This window comes from Schistocerca serialis, chromosome 6 (assembly GCF_023864345.2).
Source record: "Schistocerca serialis cubense isolate TAMUIC-IGC-003099 chromosome 6, iqSchSeri2.2, whole genome shotgun sequence".
Classification (NCBI taxonomy): Eukaryota; Metazoa; Arthropoda; class Insecta; order Orthoptera; family Acrididae; genus Schistocerca; species Schistocerca serialis.
The window spans coordinates 411,752,901-411,774,999 of NC_064643.1; the positions used below are offsets into that span (position 1 = coordinate 411,752,901).

The 22,099-nt window shown below is 38.6% G+C and overlaps 1 protein-coding gene across 1 annotated transcript in view; it reads right to left on the reverse strand.

Moving 5' to 3' along the window:
- The window catches only part of LOC126485081 (bifunctional arginine demethylase and lysyl-hydroxylase JMJD6), a 132,400-nt gene that overhangs the window by 108,788 nt on the left and 1,513 nt on the right, over positions 1 to 22,099 (reverse strand). Inside the window, exon 2 of the mRNA XM_050108689.1 lies at positions 8,482 to 8,687. Coding sequence (XP_049964646.1) covers positions 8,482 to 8,687 — 206 coding nt within the window. The remainder of the gene's footprint in view (positions 1 to 8,481; positions 8,688 to 22,099) is intronic.

Genomic DNA, 22,099 nt, shown 5'->3' on the forward strand with positions numbered 1-22,099 from the left:
GGACCTGTCTGTTTCTTCAGTGAAATATTTATAGTGTCTGTTAAAATTGAATGGGTTCAGAGTGGTGATTCATAGTTGTTGGGTGGAATTTTTATGTGCAAATTTAAACCATGGAATATAGTTTTATTTGGAAATTTATTTGCTACAGAGATTGTACAATTTTTCAGAGTGTAAAATTCGGTACTCTAACAGTCAATTTATGTGTACTATATTTAAAAGAACCACACAAAATTATGTGCTTTTGTGTGATAAATAATAAAATGCTGCAGGCTTTGTTTAGTGCAATAAAATAAACCAGAAGCATTTGGACAACACTTAAATAATTGTAAAAATAAGAGTTATAGAGGATAAATTAAAAATTTCAAATTATTTTTGCCTTAATTTCACTAGTAATTATAACAACGCTAATCATTCGCAAGCCCAGTCAACCACATAAACAAACAGCAATTGGCATTCTTCGGCTTTATTCTGCTCAGCTCATATAGCCCCGTCCCCGTCTGCAGGAAAGTTTATTTCTAGATGCAACTGAGATTCATCTGGCAGAAATATGACATACACTATGCACACATTCAAAAACTAACTTATGATTCATTCAGAAATAAACTTAGAATATGTTCAAAAGCCAACAGCGTTGCGTTTCAAAATCATATGAATAATTGATGGACCAATGTGTGCTGGATACTAGACGCTTTGTGAAACAAGGTTTTTTTCCTCAAGAATATGAACTTCTGGGAAAATGTTACCCGTTTCAGGAGCCTTGTCACCAATAAAAAGTCTTTCAGTGCTCTGTTAAATTTGTCTCACAGGACCATAACTCCCATCTCATCTTCAGCTACTAATACCTCCCTTTCTAAAATATGTCATCAAGTTCATTTCCCTTGTAGGGGTCCTATATATATTCCTCCCATCTTTCAGCTTTCCTTTCTTTGCATAAGACTGGCATGCTATCTGAGCTCTTGATGTTCATACAATTGCTTTTCTTTTCTCCAAAGGTCTCTTTAATTTTCTTATAGACAGCACCTATCTTTGCTCTAGTTACATATGCTGCTACAGCCTTACATTTGTTCTCGACCAGATGTTTAATATTTAAGCACTTTCTGTCAATAGCAATTTTTAGATATCTCTATTCCTTTTCGGCTGCTTCATTGGTGCATTTTTAAAAAACTGAATATCACCTGTGATGTCTAAGAATTTCTCCTAGGTCTTGTTGTCTTTTGCCAATGTGGTCATCTGCTGCCTTCACCGCTTCATCTAACAATGTTACCCATGCATTCTATTGCATTCCTCCAAACAAAAGTTGCCCAATGCTCCTTCTGAAACTCTCAACAGCCTCCAGTTGCTTCAATTTAGCAAGCTCCCATTTCCTTAACTTCCTAATTTTTTTCAAGTTCTTCAGTTTTAGTCTGCAGTTCAAAACCAAATAATTACGATCAGAGTCAACATTGTTCTGTAAAATGTCTTGCAGTTTAAAATAGGGTATCTATATTTTTGTCTTACTTTTATGTAATCAATCTGAAAACTTAAAGTGGACCCATGTATACAAACTTCTTACATGATCCTTAAACCAAGTCTTGATGATGATGAAATTATGCTCTGTGTAAAAATTTACTAGGCTGCTTCCTGTTTCATTCATTCCCCCAGTCCATGTTCTTCTATTCTTTCTTATCCCACAATTGATATAATTTCCTTGTCTCATCATATACAGATTACTCGATCCCATTCTGCATTGATAAAACTTATACTGACCTGACCAGACGTCCTGTTGTTCCTGCTGTTGCACTTCACTAATTCCAACAACAACTGACTTCAAAGTATTTATTTCTCTTTTTAAATTCTCTAATGCACCTCCCTAATTAAAAGATCTAATGTTCCACACTATGACCTGTAAAATGTCAAGGCACTACATTTGTCCGTCATCTTCTCAATTACTGATGCTTGGTATAGGATCCGCATGAGATAGGATTGACTGAGGACATTGAAAGAGTTGTACTATCAACATAGGCACGTTTCTTTGCGGCAAGATCATTTCACAAAATTTCAATCAGTTACTTTCTCCTCCAAATATGAAAATATTTTGTTTCAGGGGGTATATGTGGACAAGGAAAAAAAAATTCCTGGATTTCCCGGTTAAAAATACATTTCTCCCGGGTGGAAACATAGTTTTTCCCTGTTAATTGACAGTATATTTTCTCTCGGAACTGTATAATTTATCAGTCCTTTGAATGGTTACACATGGGTGTAGAATTTCCCGGCACTTTAGAAAACGAAACACCTTTTGGAAAGATATTGATGTGCAGTAACATGTATGCTGTATATTTTCGTATTACGAAAGTATACATTTGAATTCCAACAAACACCACATGTTACTTTCCGAAGCATTGAAATCAAGATTGCGATGCTTATTTATAAGCCAGTCATAGCTCATGTCACGTGATCTCGCCAGCCGACGACAGCGGATATTCAGAGCTTTGGACACGTGGTGTAGTCAGCCAATAGCAACATCATTGTTAAGTAGCGCGAACACACAAACAGGAAAAGTTAAGGGTTTTTATATACATATATAAAAATAGAGGGAAACATTCCACGTGGGAAAAATACATTTAAAAACAAAGATGATGTGACTTACCATACGAAAGCGCTGGCAGGTCGATAGAAACACAAACAGACACATACATACACACAAAATTCAAGCTTTCGCAACAAACTGTTGCCTCATCAGGAAAGAGGGAAAGGCGAAAGGAAGTGGGTTTTAAGGGAGAGGGTAAGGAGTCATTCCAATCCCGGGAGCGGAAAGACTTACCTTAGGAGGAAAAAAGGACGGGTATACACTCACACACACATCAATCCACAGACATATACAGACACAAGCAGACATATTTAAAGACAAAGAGTTTGGGCAGAGATGTCAGTCGAGGCGGAAGTGCAGAGGCAAAGATGATGTTGAATGACAGGTGAGGTATGAGTGGCGGCAACTTGATATTAGCGGAGATTGAGGCCTGGTGGGTAACGGGAAGAGAGGATATATTGAAGAGCAAGTTCCCATCTCCGGAGTTCGGATAGGTTGGTGTTAGTGGGAAGTATCCAGATAACCCGGACGGTGTAACACTGTGCCAAGATGTGCTGGCCGTGCACCAAGGCATGTTTAGCCACAGAGTGATCCTCATTACCAACAAACACTGTCTGCCTGTGTCCACTCATGCAAATGGACAGTTTGTTGCTGGTCATTCCCACATAGAATGCATCACAGTGTAGGCAGGTCAGTTGGTAAATCACGTGGGTGCTTTCACATGTGGCTCTGCCTTTGATCGTGTACACCTTCCGGGTTACAGGACTGGAGTAGGTGGTGGTGGGAGGGTGCATGGGACAGGTTTTACACCGGGGGCGGTTACAAGGATAGGAGCCAGAGGGTAGGGAAGGTGGTTTGGGGATTTCATAGGGATGAACTAACAAGGTTACGAAGGCTAGGTGGACGGCGGAAAGACACTCTTGGTGGCGTGGGGAGGATTTCATGAAGGATGGATCTCATTTCAGGGCAGGATTTGAGGAAGTTGTATCCCTGCTGGAGAGCCACATTTAGAGTCTGGTCCAGTCCCGGAAAGTATCCTGTCACAAGTGGGGCACTTTTGTGGTTCTGCTGTGGGGGATTCTGGCTTTGAGGGGATGAGGAAGTGGCTCCATTATGACAGCTGCCACCCATTCCACATCAAACGGTCCCTTCCCTACAGCCTAAGTCTTCGTGGTAAACGAATCTGCTCCAGTCCAGAATCCCTGAACCATTACACCAACAACCTGACAACAGCTTTTGCATCCCGCAACTACCCTCCCGACCTGGTACAGAAGCAAATAACCAGAGCCACTTCCTCGTCCCCTCAAACCCAGAATCCCCCACAGAAGAACCACAAAAGTGCCCCACTCTTTGCCTTTACACATGTCTGCCTGTGTCTGTATATGTGCGGATGGATATGTGTGTGTGCGCGCGCGAGTGTATACCTGTCCTTTTTTCCCCCCTAAGGTAAGTCTTTCCGCTCCCGGGATTGGAATGACTCCTTACCCTCTCCCTTAAAACCCACATCCTTTCGTCTTTCCCTCTTTCCTGATGAAGCAACCGTTGGTTGCGAAAGCTTGAATTTTGTGTGTATGTTTATGTTTGTTTGTGTGTCTATCAACCTGCCAGTGCTTTCGTTTGGTAAGACACATCATCTTTGTTTTTAGATATATTTTTCCCACGTGGAATGTTTCCCTCTATTATATGAATATGAAATAAAAGTTAATCATCATTTACAGCTGTAGAACATTATTCTGATGAAAATATTAGTATAAAAACATTGATATTTTAGTAATATTTTATGAGGAAACCCATATAAAGAATTTTTGTATTTTTGCCACCCAAACCCTTTCAGTTAATATAAATTAAAGGACTTCATTCACCATCTTCACTCTTTATTACTACATGGCATACTTCGTTGAAAGCTGCAGTGTTTACCTGTAATACTTTTCAGACTTTATGCACATTTCTAGACGCTTTACTTGATGGCACTGGCTGCCAGTAATGTGCTACTGTCCTACAGCACAATGTAAAGATTGCACTAAAATCATGCCATTTCTCTTCAAATGTGAGCCAGGCTTTAATGCTTAAATTTGCCACCATCCAACCCAACCCAACTCTGTACTAACCACCTTAGTACATAGAGACATGTACATCTATGACACAGAGCTTGCCGAATGAGTTACAGCATCTGCAGTGACTTCCACAATAATGGTCAGAACGAGATGCAAATAAGATGCACATTAAAGGTACATAAGAGGAGGGAGGAAAAACTAGAAGAAGAAGAAAAAGAAGAAGAAGCCAAATGAGTTGCGCCGATAGCCAAGATTGTGAGAATAATGGAGAAACGTCAAATAAAGATAATTTTCCATGCAAGCTCGACCAAAAACCAGCTAGGACTGCAGACATCAGGTGTTTACAGTATCGAGAGTGAATGTGCGACGCATCTCACAGCACCATATGGAACGCATCAGAAATGCTCAATCAGGGCAGATATAAATGAAGACCGGACAGAATTTCCCTCAACTAAAGAGACCTATGATACCACCTGGTTTTTGACCATGACTGAGTTTATTTTCATTTGTAAAGTACTTAATTCACAATTTGTGTGTGTGTGTGTGTGTGTGTGTGTGTGTGTGTGTGTGTGTGTGTGTGTGTGTGTGTGCGCGCGCCTAGTTACACATGCTACAATATTACATAATGAAAATTATTTTTCCAGTAAATGACAGTAAAAGCATATAAAACAGAATATCATCACTGATTCTTATCTTGCAAAGTCATTTTAAATTTATTGAAGACAAATGTCACTATTTATATTTATATTAGGTTACACCTGATATCTGATTATGGTATCAACATAATAAAACCAATAACTTTAGAAATATCTACACTATTTTTAAAATACTGTCATTACCTCACATTTTCATAAATCACTAAAAGAATTTACACATTTAAAATACATTCATTAACCTTAGTAATAGCAATTTATTTTCCAGAACACGTACTACAGGGGTGGGTACTTTGTGCCCACCGCAAAAAATTAAAAATAAACAAATTTCTTTAATTGTTGTTAACTTTTATTAAAAACATAAATTTTTAAATAGGTACTGATAAATAAGTAGGGTGCAGAACCTGAAAATATCTTTTAGCACAATCTTAACAATATCACACGTTTTCCTTAATGTGTACACAAGAGGGGTACTTTATGAGCACAACCGAATTTTTTTAAAAAATACATGTTTCATTATTTTCACTGAGTTTTATTCACAACATACTTCTTAAAGATAAAAAGATGTGTAAGAAGGGTCCTGAACTTGAAAATATGAATATGACACTTGTTGCAAAAAGTCACGTTCACTAGTAAGACTAGAGTTTTCTGTATAAGCTTTACTGAAAAATTCAAAGTGACTATAGACTCTCATATAAGAAATCATTAAAAACAATAAATAATTGTGTCAAAATTGTAAAATATAAAGTGCATGACTAAACTGCAATAACTGCAGAAGGTGGGCATGAATTGCGACCCCCCCCCCCCCCTTGGGGTGTTATGAGAGTTAAATCAAAATTATGGTAAAACTTAAAAATGGAAGTCAACTTGGTACTAATTTGATTTACAGCACTTTTTTGGAAATTCCTAAAACAAAACACATTGTATATATGCTCTACTTTCCTTTTTTTTTGGGACAAATGCTTCACTCGTGCTGCGACTGTAATGACGAACAGTTCGTGAAGCTCTATGACAAGTTACCACACTTCAGCCATGTCATTTCCACAACCTCTAGACACTGATGACATTTGCAAGTTAAGTAAATGATTAATAATATATGTGAAGACTCCTTTCCTGAACTTTGTCTACGTGCACTGCATATGAAATAGTTTATATTTGGGAGCTATGTTATTTAAAATTAATATTTACAACATTGACAGTTAGGGGAGGATCTTTGCACAGGGCATAGCACCAACAAGGAACACACCTTCGATTCTGAACAAACAAAAAAGGTTTGCAGTCCCAATGGGTTGTGAGACTCGATTGTCAAAGCGGAGGTAGAAACACGTTTGCACAACAACCTCATAAACCAAGATAGCATGTTTATTTTTCAATTCAGCACACCATGGGATTCCGTAGTTATGCAAATGCGACAGGAATGTTCCATCCTGAAGGTGGTGGTGTCCGCAGACAGATTTCATGACACTATGCCCACACTTGGGCCATACCACATTCACCCCCCCCCCCGCCCCCCCCCACCCACCCACCCACTGGAGCAGCACCTGCTTCTGTAGGCACATGATTGGCCTGCCCACAGAATAGGTAGCAGTCCAGTGGCTATGTAGATATGCAGAATACAGGATCCTGACACTTCACCTTAAGATTATGGGTATGAAACTCACTGAAATGTTGTGATAAGACGATGACACCACTTGACTGATCACCCAAGAAGATTTAAGCATTAGAATACATCAAGGAAGCCTGCAGTCATGTGTACTGCGATGTGGCACCCAATCACGAGTGTAGCCAGGCAGTTATCCAAGACCAAAAGCACTGTGGAAAGATTATTTGTACACTTGGTAGCTAGCAGTAATAAAGTCATCATCTGACTATTGTAGGAGAAAGTGAATTATAAACATATGTTGACAGCAATGTAAGTGGGCTTCTGCACTACTGTAAATACTGCAGTCGTAATCTTCAAGAGCAAATTATGAGACACTCTTGTCAGATACGATTATTAGCTTTCACTGGATTTTTACTTTCTTCTTTATCAGAATAATTTCTTATGTCATAATGAAGACAGAAACTGTTGAGTGTCCTACTATGGTATAATAGTTTACATTATAAGCATTAAACATTACATAACAAATAACTTTAGGCTCTTTCAGAACACCAAACATCAAATGGCTCTTAGATTTTCTTTGAGCTTACTTGTTATCACTAGTAGTTGTAAATTTATCCATTCACAATATGCAAGATGTCAAATTTTGGCTCCATCACTTGAATACAAAAATGAGTGCTAGACTGTGTCAGTATCAGTTTCCTGTATATCACAGGCTGCACTTCTGCCTGATTTCAAACAACAGTAGATACAATGTAAGAGTGGCCACCTCAACTGCTCAGATTACGGATTGAACTGATTCTTTTAATTAAAAAAAAAATAAAATAAAATAAAATAAAAAAAGTGCACTTGCCACAAGCTTCCTTGTGGCATTTTTTAGGAAATGCTCACATTGCAAGTTGATCAACTTGATTCACATTTTAAATTGTTTTCCTAAACCATGTTCAGTAACAGTCAGACTGATCCCTTCAATACAACCAACCATGACAGTTTTTTCCTGTGCCACTTAGGAAGTTTCCTGCCTCTCAGGACATAAACATAGTACTTTAACACTATGTCCTAAAGTGTCTGCCTGCTACATCTTTTTAGCCTTCAGTTTCTCTTTCAACAGTATCTTCAACAAAAAGTAATATCCATTCTGTATGACTCACTTTTGACATTTGACCTTCCTCCAGCAGGCAAACGTACATTGTAATTCTAAAGTGATGTTATTACACACCTGCTACGGTATGTAATAAGTTTACTGTCATATTATTTAGGTTTGAGAAAAGTAAACAGTCGTCATGATTTATATTACAGCCCCACATAATGGATGATGCCAGTATTTCTACAATTCTGTAATGAGCAACTTCCCCTGCTGATATCATAAGGCATTCATCAGCTAATGACATACATCTGTTAACAGCCCAAACATTAAATGTAGAAAACATGGAAGACCCAGAAAAAGAATTCTTTGAGATAATAATATGCTTGATAATCTCTAACTAGTTGGTACCCACTTTTCCCAAGTTTCTAACTTAGATGCCACCCAGTGTCCTTTCATGCATGGAAGATTGGTGAAAGATAAACAGAAGACATCACAATCATGGTTACGTGCATCCTACTTACCTCGAGATTCCATTTATGTTTTGCTTTCCACTTGTCTTGTATACCAAGAATGACTACTGGTTTGTATATACTCTCATACTTTTCTATAAAAGCCTTAGGTGAAAAATCCTTCACATGTATTCTCTCTACATTGTCATTCACCAACTTGTAAGGGTCAAACCTCTGGGCATACCCAAGTTGTGTCCAATCTCCTTTATCATTCAGTTCTGAAAACACAGTTATCATATCACAACTACGCAATGCAACTTGTACATACACAAACAAATGCAACTCTCATTCTGTTGAGATGCATGGAAGAACTTCCCAGTAGCATTAATTTAGAACTGTTTTAGTTTTCTAGATTTTATACATTTCTATTGAAGACTAAGAAAATATGGATTTTTCTCTTCTTCTGCTAAAACAATACTTATCACACAGCGGTTCCAAATTTTGTACACACATACTTGCAACACCCTATATATGTTTTCAATCAAAAGGAGTAAGTGAAATAACTGAGTGATGTACATAGTGTTCCACAAGTCTGAGAATTGTTTTGGGGGATCGCCGAATGACTGTTGAACAGATCGCCTCCAGAGTTGGCATTTCTGTGGGTTTTGTGCACACAATCCTGCATGACGACCTGAAAATGTGAAAAGTGTCATCCAGACGGGTGCCACGAATGCTGACGGACGACCACATGGCTGCCCGTGTGGCATATTGCCAAGCAATGTTGACGCACAACGACAGCATGAATGGGACTTTCTTTTCGTCGGTTGTGACAATGGATGAGACGTGGATGCCATTTTTCAATCCAGAAACAAAGTGCCAGTCAGCTCAATGGGAGCACACAGATTCACCGCCACCAAAAAAATTTCGGGTAACCGCCAGTGCTGAAAAAATGATGGTGTCCATGTTCTGGGACAGCGAGGGTGTAATCCTTACCCATTGCGTTCCAAAGGGCACTACGGTAACAGGTGCATCCTACGAAAATGTTTTGAAGAACAAATTCCTTCCTGCACTGCAACAAAAACGTCCAGGAAGGGCTGCGCGTGTGCTGTTTCACCAAGACAACGCACCCGCACATCGAGCTAACGTTACGCAACAGTATCTTCGTGATAACAACTTTGAAGTGATTCCTCATGCTCCCTACTCACCTGACCTGGCTCCTAGTGACTTTTGGCTTTGCCCAACAATGAAAGACACTCTACGTGGCTGCACACTCACCAGCCGTGCTGCTATTGCCTCAGCGATTTTTCAGTGGTCAAAACAGACTCCTAAAGAAGCCTTCGCCGCTGCCATGGAATCATGGCGTCAGCGTTGTGAAAAATGTGTACATCTGCAGGGCGATTACGTCGAGAAGTAACGCCAGTTTCATCGATTTCGGGTGAGTAGTTAATTAGAAAAAAAATCGGAGGCCTTAAAACTTGAATGCACCTCGTACTACATTGGTCTTGAATGTCTGAATGCATTTTGCCAATCTCATACACAATCCACACCGAGTGGAATAGATCTGTCAAGGATTTTTATCATTCTGAGGGAATGTTGTATACCCCACAGGCCCTGTATCAATTTGGCTTTTTTAAGGCTCCGTCCAATTCTTTATCATATCTCATCTTCATATGTCTCCTTTATGTAAAATTGTCTTCAAGCCTATGTTTCTTGTACAGTCCTTCTTTGCTTAGTAATAATTTGTCATCTTAGTTCTTAGCACTCATACAGATGATTATCTTTTCTCCATGGATCTATCTAATTTTCCGACAGATGTCATCTACCTTCCCCACAGTTACACATGCTTCTAAAGCTTTGCATTTCTCCTCTAGCTGTTTCTGCGTTGCGATTTTCATTTTTTGTCATTCTCATGTTCAGACATCTGTTCCACTTTGGTTGCTTCATTTGTTGCCTATTTATATTCCCTCTTTTCATTGATTGAATTCAATATTTTTTGTATTACCCATGAGTTTTTACTGGGACTCATCTGTTTGTCTACAACAGCCCTCACTATTTCATCTGTCAAACCTACACATTTGTCTTCTACTGTATTCATTTTCCCTGTTTGAGTCTATTGTTGCCTAACACTCTCTGTGAAATTCTTGACAACCTCTGGTTATTTTAACTTATCCAGATCTCATTTAATTTTCCCCCTCTTTCCAGTTTCTTCCATTCATAATCAATAACCAGTAAATTATGGTCAGAATCCACATCTGCCCTGGAAATGGTTTGCTGTTTAAATCTGGTTCTAACTGCTTCATCACTCTGTAATTTATCTTATATTTTCCTGAGCCTCCAGGTTTCTTCCAGATATAAAATCTTTCACGATTCCTAAACCAAGTATTAGCAATGATGACTGTGCTCTGTGTACAATTCTACCTAATGACTTCCCCTTTGATTACTTCCCCCAGTCTATGTTCTATTATTTTCCATGTTCTTTCTCTTTTAATATGGTTCAAATGGCTCTGAGCACTATGGGACTCAACAGCTGAGGTCATAAGTCCCCTAGAACTTAGAACTACTTAAACCTAACTAACCTAAGGACATCACACACATCCATGCCCGAGGCAGGATTCGAACCTGCGACCGTAGCGGTCGCGCAGTTCCGGACTGAAGCACTTAGAACCGCTCGGCCACCGTGGCCGGCTTTCTCTTTCTACTACTGAATTACAATCCTGTATCATAGTTTTTTAATTTTTTATTTTGTGTTCATAATCCTGTACTCATTTGAGCACAAACATGTGTTGCTTGCTACTGAACTCTACTAACTGTCACTGTATCTAACCTAAACTACATTCCATAGGTTCAAGTAGAATTGCAAATATTTAAATAGTGCTTACATGTTTGGATTTTGATTGGGGCATAAAACAATAGTTTCCTAAATTCTGTGTTTGGGCAATACTCCTTTATGAGATACAAGATTTGACATTAAAAATAAACACCACTAACTACTTGAATATGTGGAGTCCAGAATTGAGTCAAGAGCCATTGCAGCCTCTTCCTCATCCAGAATTCATTCTGGGCATCTTAGTGTGACCAACAGTAAAGACTGGAACTGTTTTCATTGCAAGTGACTGGAAACAAACCTGGAGTCTCTGCCAGTGTCCTCAGTGTATGGGAAGTGAGGAAGAAAACCATGTTTTGTACTGTACGTCACACAAAACACTTTGTGTGTAAATGAAGAAACATCAATCATTAGACAATTACTGAATGAGGCAGTGCAGCTGTTAGGACACTGACTTCATATTCAGGAGGATGGAGCTGGTCTATCCAGCCATCTGGATTTGGGTTTTCCATGGTTTTCCTGGATCGCTAAAGCAAATGCTGCAATGATTCCTTAATCAAGGCTATGGCCGACCACCTCCTATCCATGCAGGCATCTGTTCTATCCTCTTACTGCATTTCTTGTATGCTGTGTGTTATATTTTGTCCTACTGATTAGCACTGTATTACCTTGACAAATCTTATATCACTGTGATTTGATCCTTGGATGAATGAATGAATAAATAAATGAACAAAACAAAAATAAAAGGTTTTGAGACATGATGTATTGCCACATCCATAAGATACTGTAAACAAAAAAATGGCTCGAGCACTATGGGACTTAACATCTATGGTCATCAGTCCCCTAGAACGTAGAACTACTTAAACCTAACTAACCTAAGGACATCACACAACACCCAGTCATCATACTGTAGACAGTGAGAATGACAAATGAGAAAGTCCTTAAGGTTGTTGCAAATAAATGTTTGATACATTTGCAATTAGAATCATTGCAAATCTTGGGGAGAGACAAATTAGTGAGCTGACAGTCTGCATATTTTCATTCAATGTCGTGGAATAATGTTCCCTGGTAACTCATCTTTAAGAAAGGAAGTCTTCATTGCTCAAAAATGTGTTCACCCACATTCATTTCGTAGACACTGTATAAAGACTTGGGCATTAAGGAACATAACATACATAATTACAATACCAAAAGGAAAAATGACATTCATTACTCCACATTAAGATCATCTTTAGCACAAAAAGGGATGTGTAATGGCACAACTAAACTTTTTGTAACTTATCCAGGGATATAAAATATCTGACAGACAGCAAAGTTGAATTTGAAAATAAACTGAAATAGTTTCTCCATGCCAACTCCTCCTGTTCCGCAGAAGAATATCTATTACTGAAATGTGTAAAAAGGAATTACTAACTCACATCTGTATATTTAAAAAGTCTTATAAATGTTCAGCATGTAGGTGTATTTACAAATCAATTTGCAATGTGAATGCAAATTGATTCTTTCAGATCATTACGATTTATTGTGCAAATGATCCATGGAACATGAAATTAACTACCTATCTTGAAGATGATCAAGGGCCAGTTACAGCAGCTGTGAACCAGCTTGCCTCAGGAGAGGATACAATGGCTTTATGACATACTCCCAACCAAATTAGTGCAAACATCTAGTCCAGAGGGAGTACTATGTCTTACTGAGAAGTGGGCTCATACTCAATTTTTGTAATCACTGAAATAATAGCAGGAACCTACTCAACCCGCATAGTTTCATGTTTCCTCCTCTCTCTCTCAGGGTGCTACACATTTTCCAGTGTATCCGCAACTGCACTTTTCAATTTGTTGGTTGCTGGTATGAACATCTGGCCTGTATTCCATTATGGCTGTTACGTTATTTAATGCTTGCACGTACGTATCTCTCTCTATTTTGCACAATATACTCTTTTGCAAGAAACGAAGCCACTTTTGAAAAGAGAAATGACACATTATAGCAGGAGGGGAATTTAACATGGATAAAGAACTCTCTCATTCTGAAATTTCTCATGGAATGTCTGGGGTAGCTTTCAGACAAATATGTTACTTTTGCTATAGCTGACATACCGAAGTTTTCTGTAAAACTTTCCTCATGTAATATTCTTACATAACCAACCATTGTCTGGAGAAAATTTCACGATATACTAAACAAACAATAAAAAGGTGTCTGGAAATTAACAATGGAATGGGGTGCATCTCACACATTCATGGGGTAATTTCCAGACAGCTGCCATTTGGATTATTTAAAGAATTATTGAAAGTATCTATTCTATAGCATCCCACTTGAGCAACAATATCGTCATTAAAACAGAAGTGTGGATTTCAAAAGAGTTGCTTCATTGACAATGCAATTTACATGTTCACTCACAAATTTTTACAAGTGTTAAATAAATAAATAGCACTGGCTGGTACATTCTGTGACCTATCTAAGGCATTTGACTATGTGAGTCACAGCATTCTCCTAGAAAACTGAGGTTTTATGGAATTGATGGCACAGCAAACCAACTGATGTAACACCTAACCAAAAGAATGCAGAAAGTTGTACCAATATACTCTGGGTACGTAATTGGGACTCGGGAGGAAGCATATGTGGAGCTTCACAAGGCTTAGTCTTAGGTTCACAATTGTTCCACACATATGTAAATAATTTTCTGGCTAATATACAACAAAAATAATTAGTTCTTTTGCAGATGACACTAGTTTTGTAGGTAGTCCAACCACACATACAGAAACTGAAGAAATTGTAAACAATGCTCTTAAAAGTATCACCGACTCTCTTCTGGGAATGATCTCACCATTAATTTTAAAAAGACGCGACATACTCAGTTTTGCACATCTAGGGGTACTACATCAATGAGAAGTGTATCTCATAGTGAGGAAATAATAAATAGGGTGGAAACTTCAAAATTCTTAAGTGTCCATCTTGATGAGAATTTAAACTGGAAAACACACATTTTGGAACTCCTAAAAGGAATTGGTTCAGCTACATTTGCACTTACAATCATTGCAAATCTCAGGGAGAGACAAAAGAGTAAGACGACATATTTTGCATACTTTCAGTCAATAATTTCATATGGAATAGTGTTCTGAGTTAACTCATCCTTAAGAAAGGGGGTCTTTGTTGCTCAAAAATGTGCTGTAAAAATATATGGTGCTGACCCACGATCACCTTGTAGACATCTGTTTAAGGAGTTGAACGTTCTGACTACTGCATCACAGTATGTTTATTCCCTCATGAAGTTTGTTGTAAAAAAAATGGTCTACTGTTCAAAAGGACAATGATGTACGTAAGTGCAATACCACGAGAAAAAGTGGCATTCATCACTCCACAATAAAGTTGTTTTTAGCACAAAAAGGGGATGCACAATGCTGCAACCAAAATTTTCGATCACTTACCCATTGATAAAAAAATGTCTGGCAGACAGCAAAGTAAAATTTGAAATCAAACTGAAAAATTTTCTACTTTACAATTCCTCATATTCCATAGAAGAATTTCTATTATTGTAATATGTGAAAGACAGTGGGTAGGAATTCCTAACTCACACCTGTGTAATTCTTTTAAAAAAGCCACCATTTATAAATATTAAGATTGTAGCCATATTTAGAAATTAATTTGTGATGTAATGCAATATGACTCATTCAACATAATTACGAATTATAAGTGCACATGGTCCACAAAATATGAAATTAATCAATCAACTGGGGTAACTGAAAGACAAAATGTAGGTATATGTTAGTGAAACACTATACCAGTGCATTTTTAAGCCAATTATGAAACAATGAGCAATGAAAGATATGAACCTTTCAAAGAGAATTTGTATATCACAATCACAGTTTAATGTTTCTTAACTTTAAAGAGTCATTTATTCTACTTCTTGATGATACATAGAGTTGTTTTTCATCATCAATGGCTTTAACATCTCTGGCCTAAACTACTGACCGGCTACAACTTCCACTTGGTCTTTTAGTGATCATCAATATTTTCCCTTTCCCAACCATTTAAAATTCTATCAGATCTTTCGTATGTTTTAGGTGGACCTAGGCAGAAACGTGTCTCATTCAGATTGTGAATACATTCTGGATCATCTTTTATACCAATTTTGTCTTTCGCCAAATCATAAAAGTTGTAAATTGTCAATGAATTATTTGTGACATCTCACCTAGGCTGTGGTTTCTTCACTGCAAAATCCTGACACTTCTTAAAGTTCAAAATCCTGGCACTTCTTAAAGTTTGGGAATCAGTCTTCTCCCACTCTCTCGTTGATAAAATAAGTAACATGTTTCACTCAGTCACATTGTTAGTGCAAATCCCTATTTAGCAACAAACTTCAATGAGTTTTCCAGTTCCACTTTTTCACTTTCTAAAACAACTAGCTCCCTTCCAGCTGTGCCACTGCGTTGTCCTTTAAGATGAGAAAATAAGTCCCTGTATTGCCCACATTTCCTAGTAACATTTCTGATGCTTACACTGGGATTTTCATTCACTTGTGCGATTACTCTTAGCAGCTGGGAATAAAGAGGAATATTCGATACTTATCGCCGGCTTTGATAAGCGAAGTAGAAAATATGATAAACGTCAGAAACAAATACGGCAAGTATAAGGTGATATAAGTGGTGAGTTTTTGAAAAGGGCTAAACTACGGATCAGTAAGTCTCCACAATCAGGCTTTTTGTTTTTGCACTTGGCTACCCAACTCACAACCAAACTATCACCTTCCAATTTAACTTAGCCCTTGGGCTAAGCTACAAATCAGTCTGTAACCACAGCAAGGTTTATTTGCTTACACATTCACTGGCTTTGTCATCTAACAACCAAACTGTGAAAATATGCATTGAAAGCTGATGTCAGAGCAGTCATTAACATTACATTACTGGTCCAAGCCAAAGATTATAATAGAATATTCCTCTTGATCTGCAACTTGTCTACTGAGTGTATGATTTATCACTTAGAAACTTAAAAGCAATTAAACTTACCTTGTAAGCTCCTAAGTGTATGAAATATAGCCACTTTTCTTCAAAATTCCTCTCTCTGTCATATTATCATTTAAAGATTTTATTTCTTGCTTGAAGACCATTTAATGTAGGTTGATAACTCTGTATAAAATTTAGCTACTGTTGATACACTAGTGCAATGGAAAATTATATTAAAACTTGATGAAACTAAATGTTTAAAGGAATTTTTCTAACACATTTTCTAAACCCATGCTGCTGTAAATATTCTATGAAAATAATTTGATTCAAAATACATATAACTGCTTGAAAAAGATCGCTCTAATAGAAAAGAAAACTTATTTGACAAAAATTCAGGTTCCCTTGGGCGGTGGTGAGGCTATCTGTTTATTAAGCTTGCTTCAAATTTACGTCTGAAAACCACCCCAGGCTCCCCTACTTGGTGGCTGTCCTGGGAGCAGATGTCTAGATCAACACCTACACTTTGCAAACCACTATGAGGTGCATGGCAGAGGGTACATCTCATTGCACCAGTTATTAGGGTTTCTTTCCATTCCATTCATGTACAGAGCACAGTACTTATTCTGATCTTATATCACAATCCCTATGTGAGCAATACGTAGAGGACTGCAGTAGGCCAAATTCCTAGACTCATCATTTAAAGGCAATTCTTGAAACCTTGTTAACGAACTCACTCGGGATAATTTATTTCTATCTTCACAGGTCTCACCGTTCAGTTCCTTCAGTATCTCTGTGACACTGCCCATGGATTAAACAAACCTGTGACCATTCGTGCTGCCCTTCTCAGTACATGTTCAATATCTCCTGTTACTCCTATTTGGTAGGGGTTCCACATACTTGAGCAATATTCCAGGATGGATCACATGAGTGATTTGTAAGCAGTCTCCCTTGTAGACTGGTTGTGCTTCCCCAGTGTTCCACAAATAAACTGGAGTCTACCATCTACTTTACCCACGACTGAGCCTCTATAATCATTCCATTTCATATCTCTACAAACTGTTACACCCAGGTACTTGTATGAGATGGCCAACTCCAAATGTGACTCATTGATATTATAGTCATAGGATATTACTTTCTTGTTTGTTTGTGGGTGCACAATCTTACATTTCTGAACATTTAAAGCAAGTTGCCAATCTCTGCACCGCTTTGAAATCTTATCACGATCTGACTCAATATTTATGCAGCTTCTTTCAAGTAGTACTTCGTTACAGATAACTACATCATCTGCAAAAATCCTGAACTTACTATTATTATTGTCTGCAAGTACATTAATATAGAACATGAATAGTGAAAGTCCCAACACGCTTCCTTGTAGCACATCCGAAGTTACTTCCACATCTGACTATGATTCTCCATCCAAGATAACATGCTGCATCCTCCCTACCAAAAAGTCCTCAGCTCATACAAATTTCACTTGATACCCCATATGATTGTACTTTTGACAATAAGTGTAGGTGTGGTACTGAGTCAAATGCTTCTTGGAAATCAACAAATACTGCATCTAACTGACTGCCTTGATCCAAAGCTTTCAGTATGTCATGTGAGAAAAGTGGGAGTTGGGTTTCACATAATCAATGTTTTCTTAATTCATGTTGGTTGGCACATTGAGGAAGTCATTCTGTTCAAGATACCACATTATGTTTGGGCTCAGAATATGTTCTATGATTCTACAACAAATTCATATCAAGGTTATTGGACATCAGTTTCGTGGATCACTACTACTATCCTTATTCAGATGGTTGTGACCTGTGATTTTTTCCAAAAACTTGTCACAGTTTTTTGTTTGACAGATCTGTGGTCGATTATAGTTGTGTGTGTGTGTGTGTGTGTGTGTGTGTGTGTGTGTGTGTGTGTGTGTGTGTGTAGGGGGGGGGGGGGCTAACTCGGATGCAAATTCAGCATAGAATCTGACAGGGATTGCATTGGGCCTTGGAGCTCTGTTGTTCGATTTTAATGATTTTTGTTGCTTCTCAGCACCACTGATAGTAATTCTTATTTCATTCACCATTTCAGTGGTATGAGCATTTGTTGTTGTTGTGGTCTTCAGTCCTGAGACTGGTTTGATGCAGCTCTCCATGCTACTCTATCCTGTGCAAGCTTTTTCATCTCCCAGTACCTACTGCAACCTACATCCTTCTGAATTCGCTTAGTGTATTCATCTCTTGGTCTCCCTCTACGATTTTTACCCTCCACGCTGCCCTCCAATACTAAATTGGTGAACCCTTGATGCCTCAGAACACGTCCTACCAACCGATCCCTTCTTCTGGTCAAGTTGTGCCACAAACTTCTCTTCTCCCCAATCCTATTCAATACTTCCTCATTAGTTATGTGATCTACCCATCTAATCTTCAGCATTCTTCTGTAGCACCACATTTCGAAAGCTTCTATTCTCTTCTTGTCCAAACTATTTATCGTCCATGTTTCACTTCCATACATGGCTACACTCCATACAAATACTTTCAGAAATGACTTCCTGACACTTAAATCAATACTGGATGTTAACAAATTTCTCTTCTTCAGAAATGCTTTCCTTGCCATTGCCAGCCTACATTTTATATCCTCTCTACTTCGACCATCATCAGTTATTTTGCTCCCCAAATAGCAAAACTCCTTTACTACTTTAAGTGTCTCATTTCCTAATCTAATTCCCTCAGCATCACCCGACTTAATTAGACTACATTCCATTATCCTTGTTTTGCTTTTGTTGATGTTCATCTTATATCCTCCTTTCAAGACACTGTCCATTCCATTCAACTGCTCTTCCAAGTCCTTTGCTGTCTCTGACAGAATTACAATGTCATCGGCGAACCTCAAAGTTTTTATTTCTTCTCCATGAATTTTAATACCTACTCCGAATTTTTCTTTTGTTTCCTTTACTGCTTGCTCAATATACAGATTGAACAACATCGGGGAGAGGCCACAACCCTGTCTTACTCCCTTCCCAACCACTGCTTACCTTTCATGTCTCTCGACTCTTATAACTGCCATCTGGTTTCTGTACAAATTGTAAATAGCCTTTCGCTCCCTGTATTTTACCCCTGCCACCTTTAGAATTTGAAAGAGAGTATTCCAGTCAACATTGTCAAAAGCTTTCTCTAAGTCTACAAATGCTAGAAACGTAGGTTTGCCTTTCCTTAATCTTTCTTCTAAGATAAGTCGTAAGGTCAGTATTGCCTCACGTGTTCCAGTGTTTCTACGGAATCCAAACTGATCTTCCCCGAGGTTGGCTTCTACTAGTTTTTCCATTCGTCTGTAAAGAATTCGTGTTAGTATTTTGCAGCTGTGACTTATTAAACTGATAGTTCGGTAATTTTCACATCTGTCAACACCTGCTTTCTTTGGGATTGGAATTATTATATTCTTCTTGAAGTCTGAGGGTATTTCGCCTGTTTCATACATCTTGCTCACCAGATGGTAGAGTTTTGTCAGGACTGGCTCTCCCAAGGCCATCAGTAGTTCCAATGGAATGTTGTCTACTCCGGGGGCCTTGTTTCGACTCAGGTCTTTCAGTGCTCTGTCAAACTCTTCACGCAGTATCGTATCTCCCATTTCATCTTCATCTACATCCTCTTCCATTTCCATAACATTGTCCTCAAGTACATCACCCTTGTATAGACCCTCTATATACTCCTTCCACCTTTCCGCTTTCCCTTCTTTGCTTAGAACTGGGTTTCCATCTGAGCTCTTGATATTCATACAAGTCGTTCTCTTATCTCCAAAGGTCTCTTTAATTTTCCTGTAGGCAGTATCTATCTTAACCCTAGTGAGATAGGCCTCTAAATCCTTACATTTGTCCTCTAGCCATCCCTGCTTAGCCATTTTGCACTTCCTGTCGATCTCATTTTTGAGAAGTTTGTATTCCTTTTTGCCGCTTCATTTACTGCATTTTTATATTTTCTCCTTTCATCAATTAAATTCAATATTTCTTCTGTTACCCAAGGATTTCTACTAGCCCTCGTCTTTTTACCTACTTGATCCTCTGCTGCCTTCGCTACTTCATCCCTCAAAGCTACCCATTCTTCTTCTACTGTATTTCTTTCCCCCATTCCTGTCAATTGTTCCCTTATGCTCTCCCTCAAACTCTGTACAACCTCTGGTTCCTTCAGTTTATCCAGGTCCCATCTGCTTAAATTCCCACCTTTTTGCAGTTTCTTCAGTTTTAATCTACAGGTCATAACCAATAGACTGTGGTCAGAGTCCACATCTGCCCCTGGAAATGTCTTACAATTTAAAACCTGGTTCCTAAATCTCTGTCTTACCATTATATAATCTATCTGATATCTTTTAGTATCTCCAGGGTTCTTCCATGTATACAACCTTCTTTCATGATTCTTAAACCAAGTGTTAGTTATGATTAAGTTGTGCTCTGTGCAAAATTCTACCAGGCGGCTTCCTCTTTCATTTCTGTCCCCCAATCCATATTCACCTACTACGTTTCCTTCTCTCCCTTTTCCTACACTCGAATTCCAGTTACCCATGACTATTAAATTTTCATCTCCCTTCACAATCTGAATAATTTCTTTTATTTCATCATACATTTCTTCAATTTCTTCGTCATCTGCGGAGCCAGCTGGCATATAAACTTGTACTACTGTAGTAGGTGTGGGCTTCGTATCTATCTTGGCCACAATAATGCGTTCACTATGCTGTTTGTAGTAGCTTACCCACATTCCTATTTTCCTATTCATTATTAAACCTACTCCTGCATTACCCCTATTTGATTTTGTGTTTATAACCCTGTAGTCACCTGACCAGAAGTCTTGTTCCTCCTGCCACCGAACTTCACTATATCTAACTTCAACCTATCCATTTCCCTTTTTAAATTTTCTAACCTACCTGCCCGATTAAGGGATCTGACATTCCACGCTCCGATCCGTAGAACGCCAGTTTTCTTTCTCCTGATAACGACATCCTCTTGAGTAGTCCCCGCCCGGAGATCCGAATGGGGGACTATTTTACCTCCGGAATATTTTACCAAGAGGACGCCATCTTCATTTAATGATACATTAAAGCAGCATGCCCTCGGGAAAAATTACGGCTGTAGTTTCCCCTTGCTTTCAGCCGTTTGCAGTACCAGCCGTTCGCAGTACCAGCACAGCAAGGCCGATTCGGTTATTGTTACAAGGCCAGATCAGTCAATCATCCAGACTGTTGCCCTTGCAACTACTGAAAAGGCTGCTGCCCCTCTTCAGGAGCATTACATTGGGGCAATTCTCCTGGTTTTTTCCTTTGTAAAGGAACATTTGAAAACAGAGTTATGCATTTCAGATTTTACTCTGTTGCCCTCAACTTCAGTTCCCGTCTCTTTCTCTAGTGACTGGACACTAACTTTGTGCCACTAATAGCACTGACAATGTCCAACAACAGACCACTTGTGAGTGGTTTCCATGAGCCCATATGGAAAGCTTGTTCAATTTACTTCAACATACGAATCTGCATTATCCGGCACTGTCCTCCCTCCTCCTACAATGACAACAAACATGTGCCAATTGTAAGGAAGTTATCACTTTTCATTCTTTTGTTCACAGTCATCACTTTTGATGGGTATACATCACTGGAGGTTGAAGGGTATACATCACTGGAGGAAGAACCACACACACAATTGTTTCTTCATCTCTTACTCAGTTCCTGACAGTGTTTCATGTCAAAACCGGTTGACTGCAGGAAAAAACAAACATCACAAAATGCCATCATCCAAGGCACAAATTCACACTCGACCTAAACTTGCAGAAAAGAGAAATGTTCCCATCTCAGCCCCACAGCAGATAGAGCCTAAATAAAATACACACTATTACAACTCTTCCACCATATTACGTATTTACAAGATGACTAAACTTTTCTTCCTCCCCCCCCCCCTCTCTCTCTA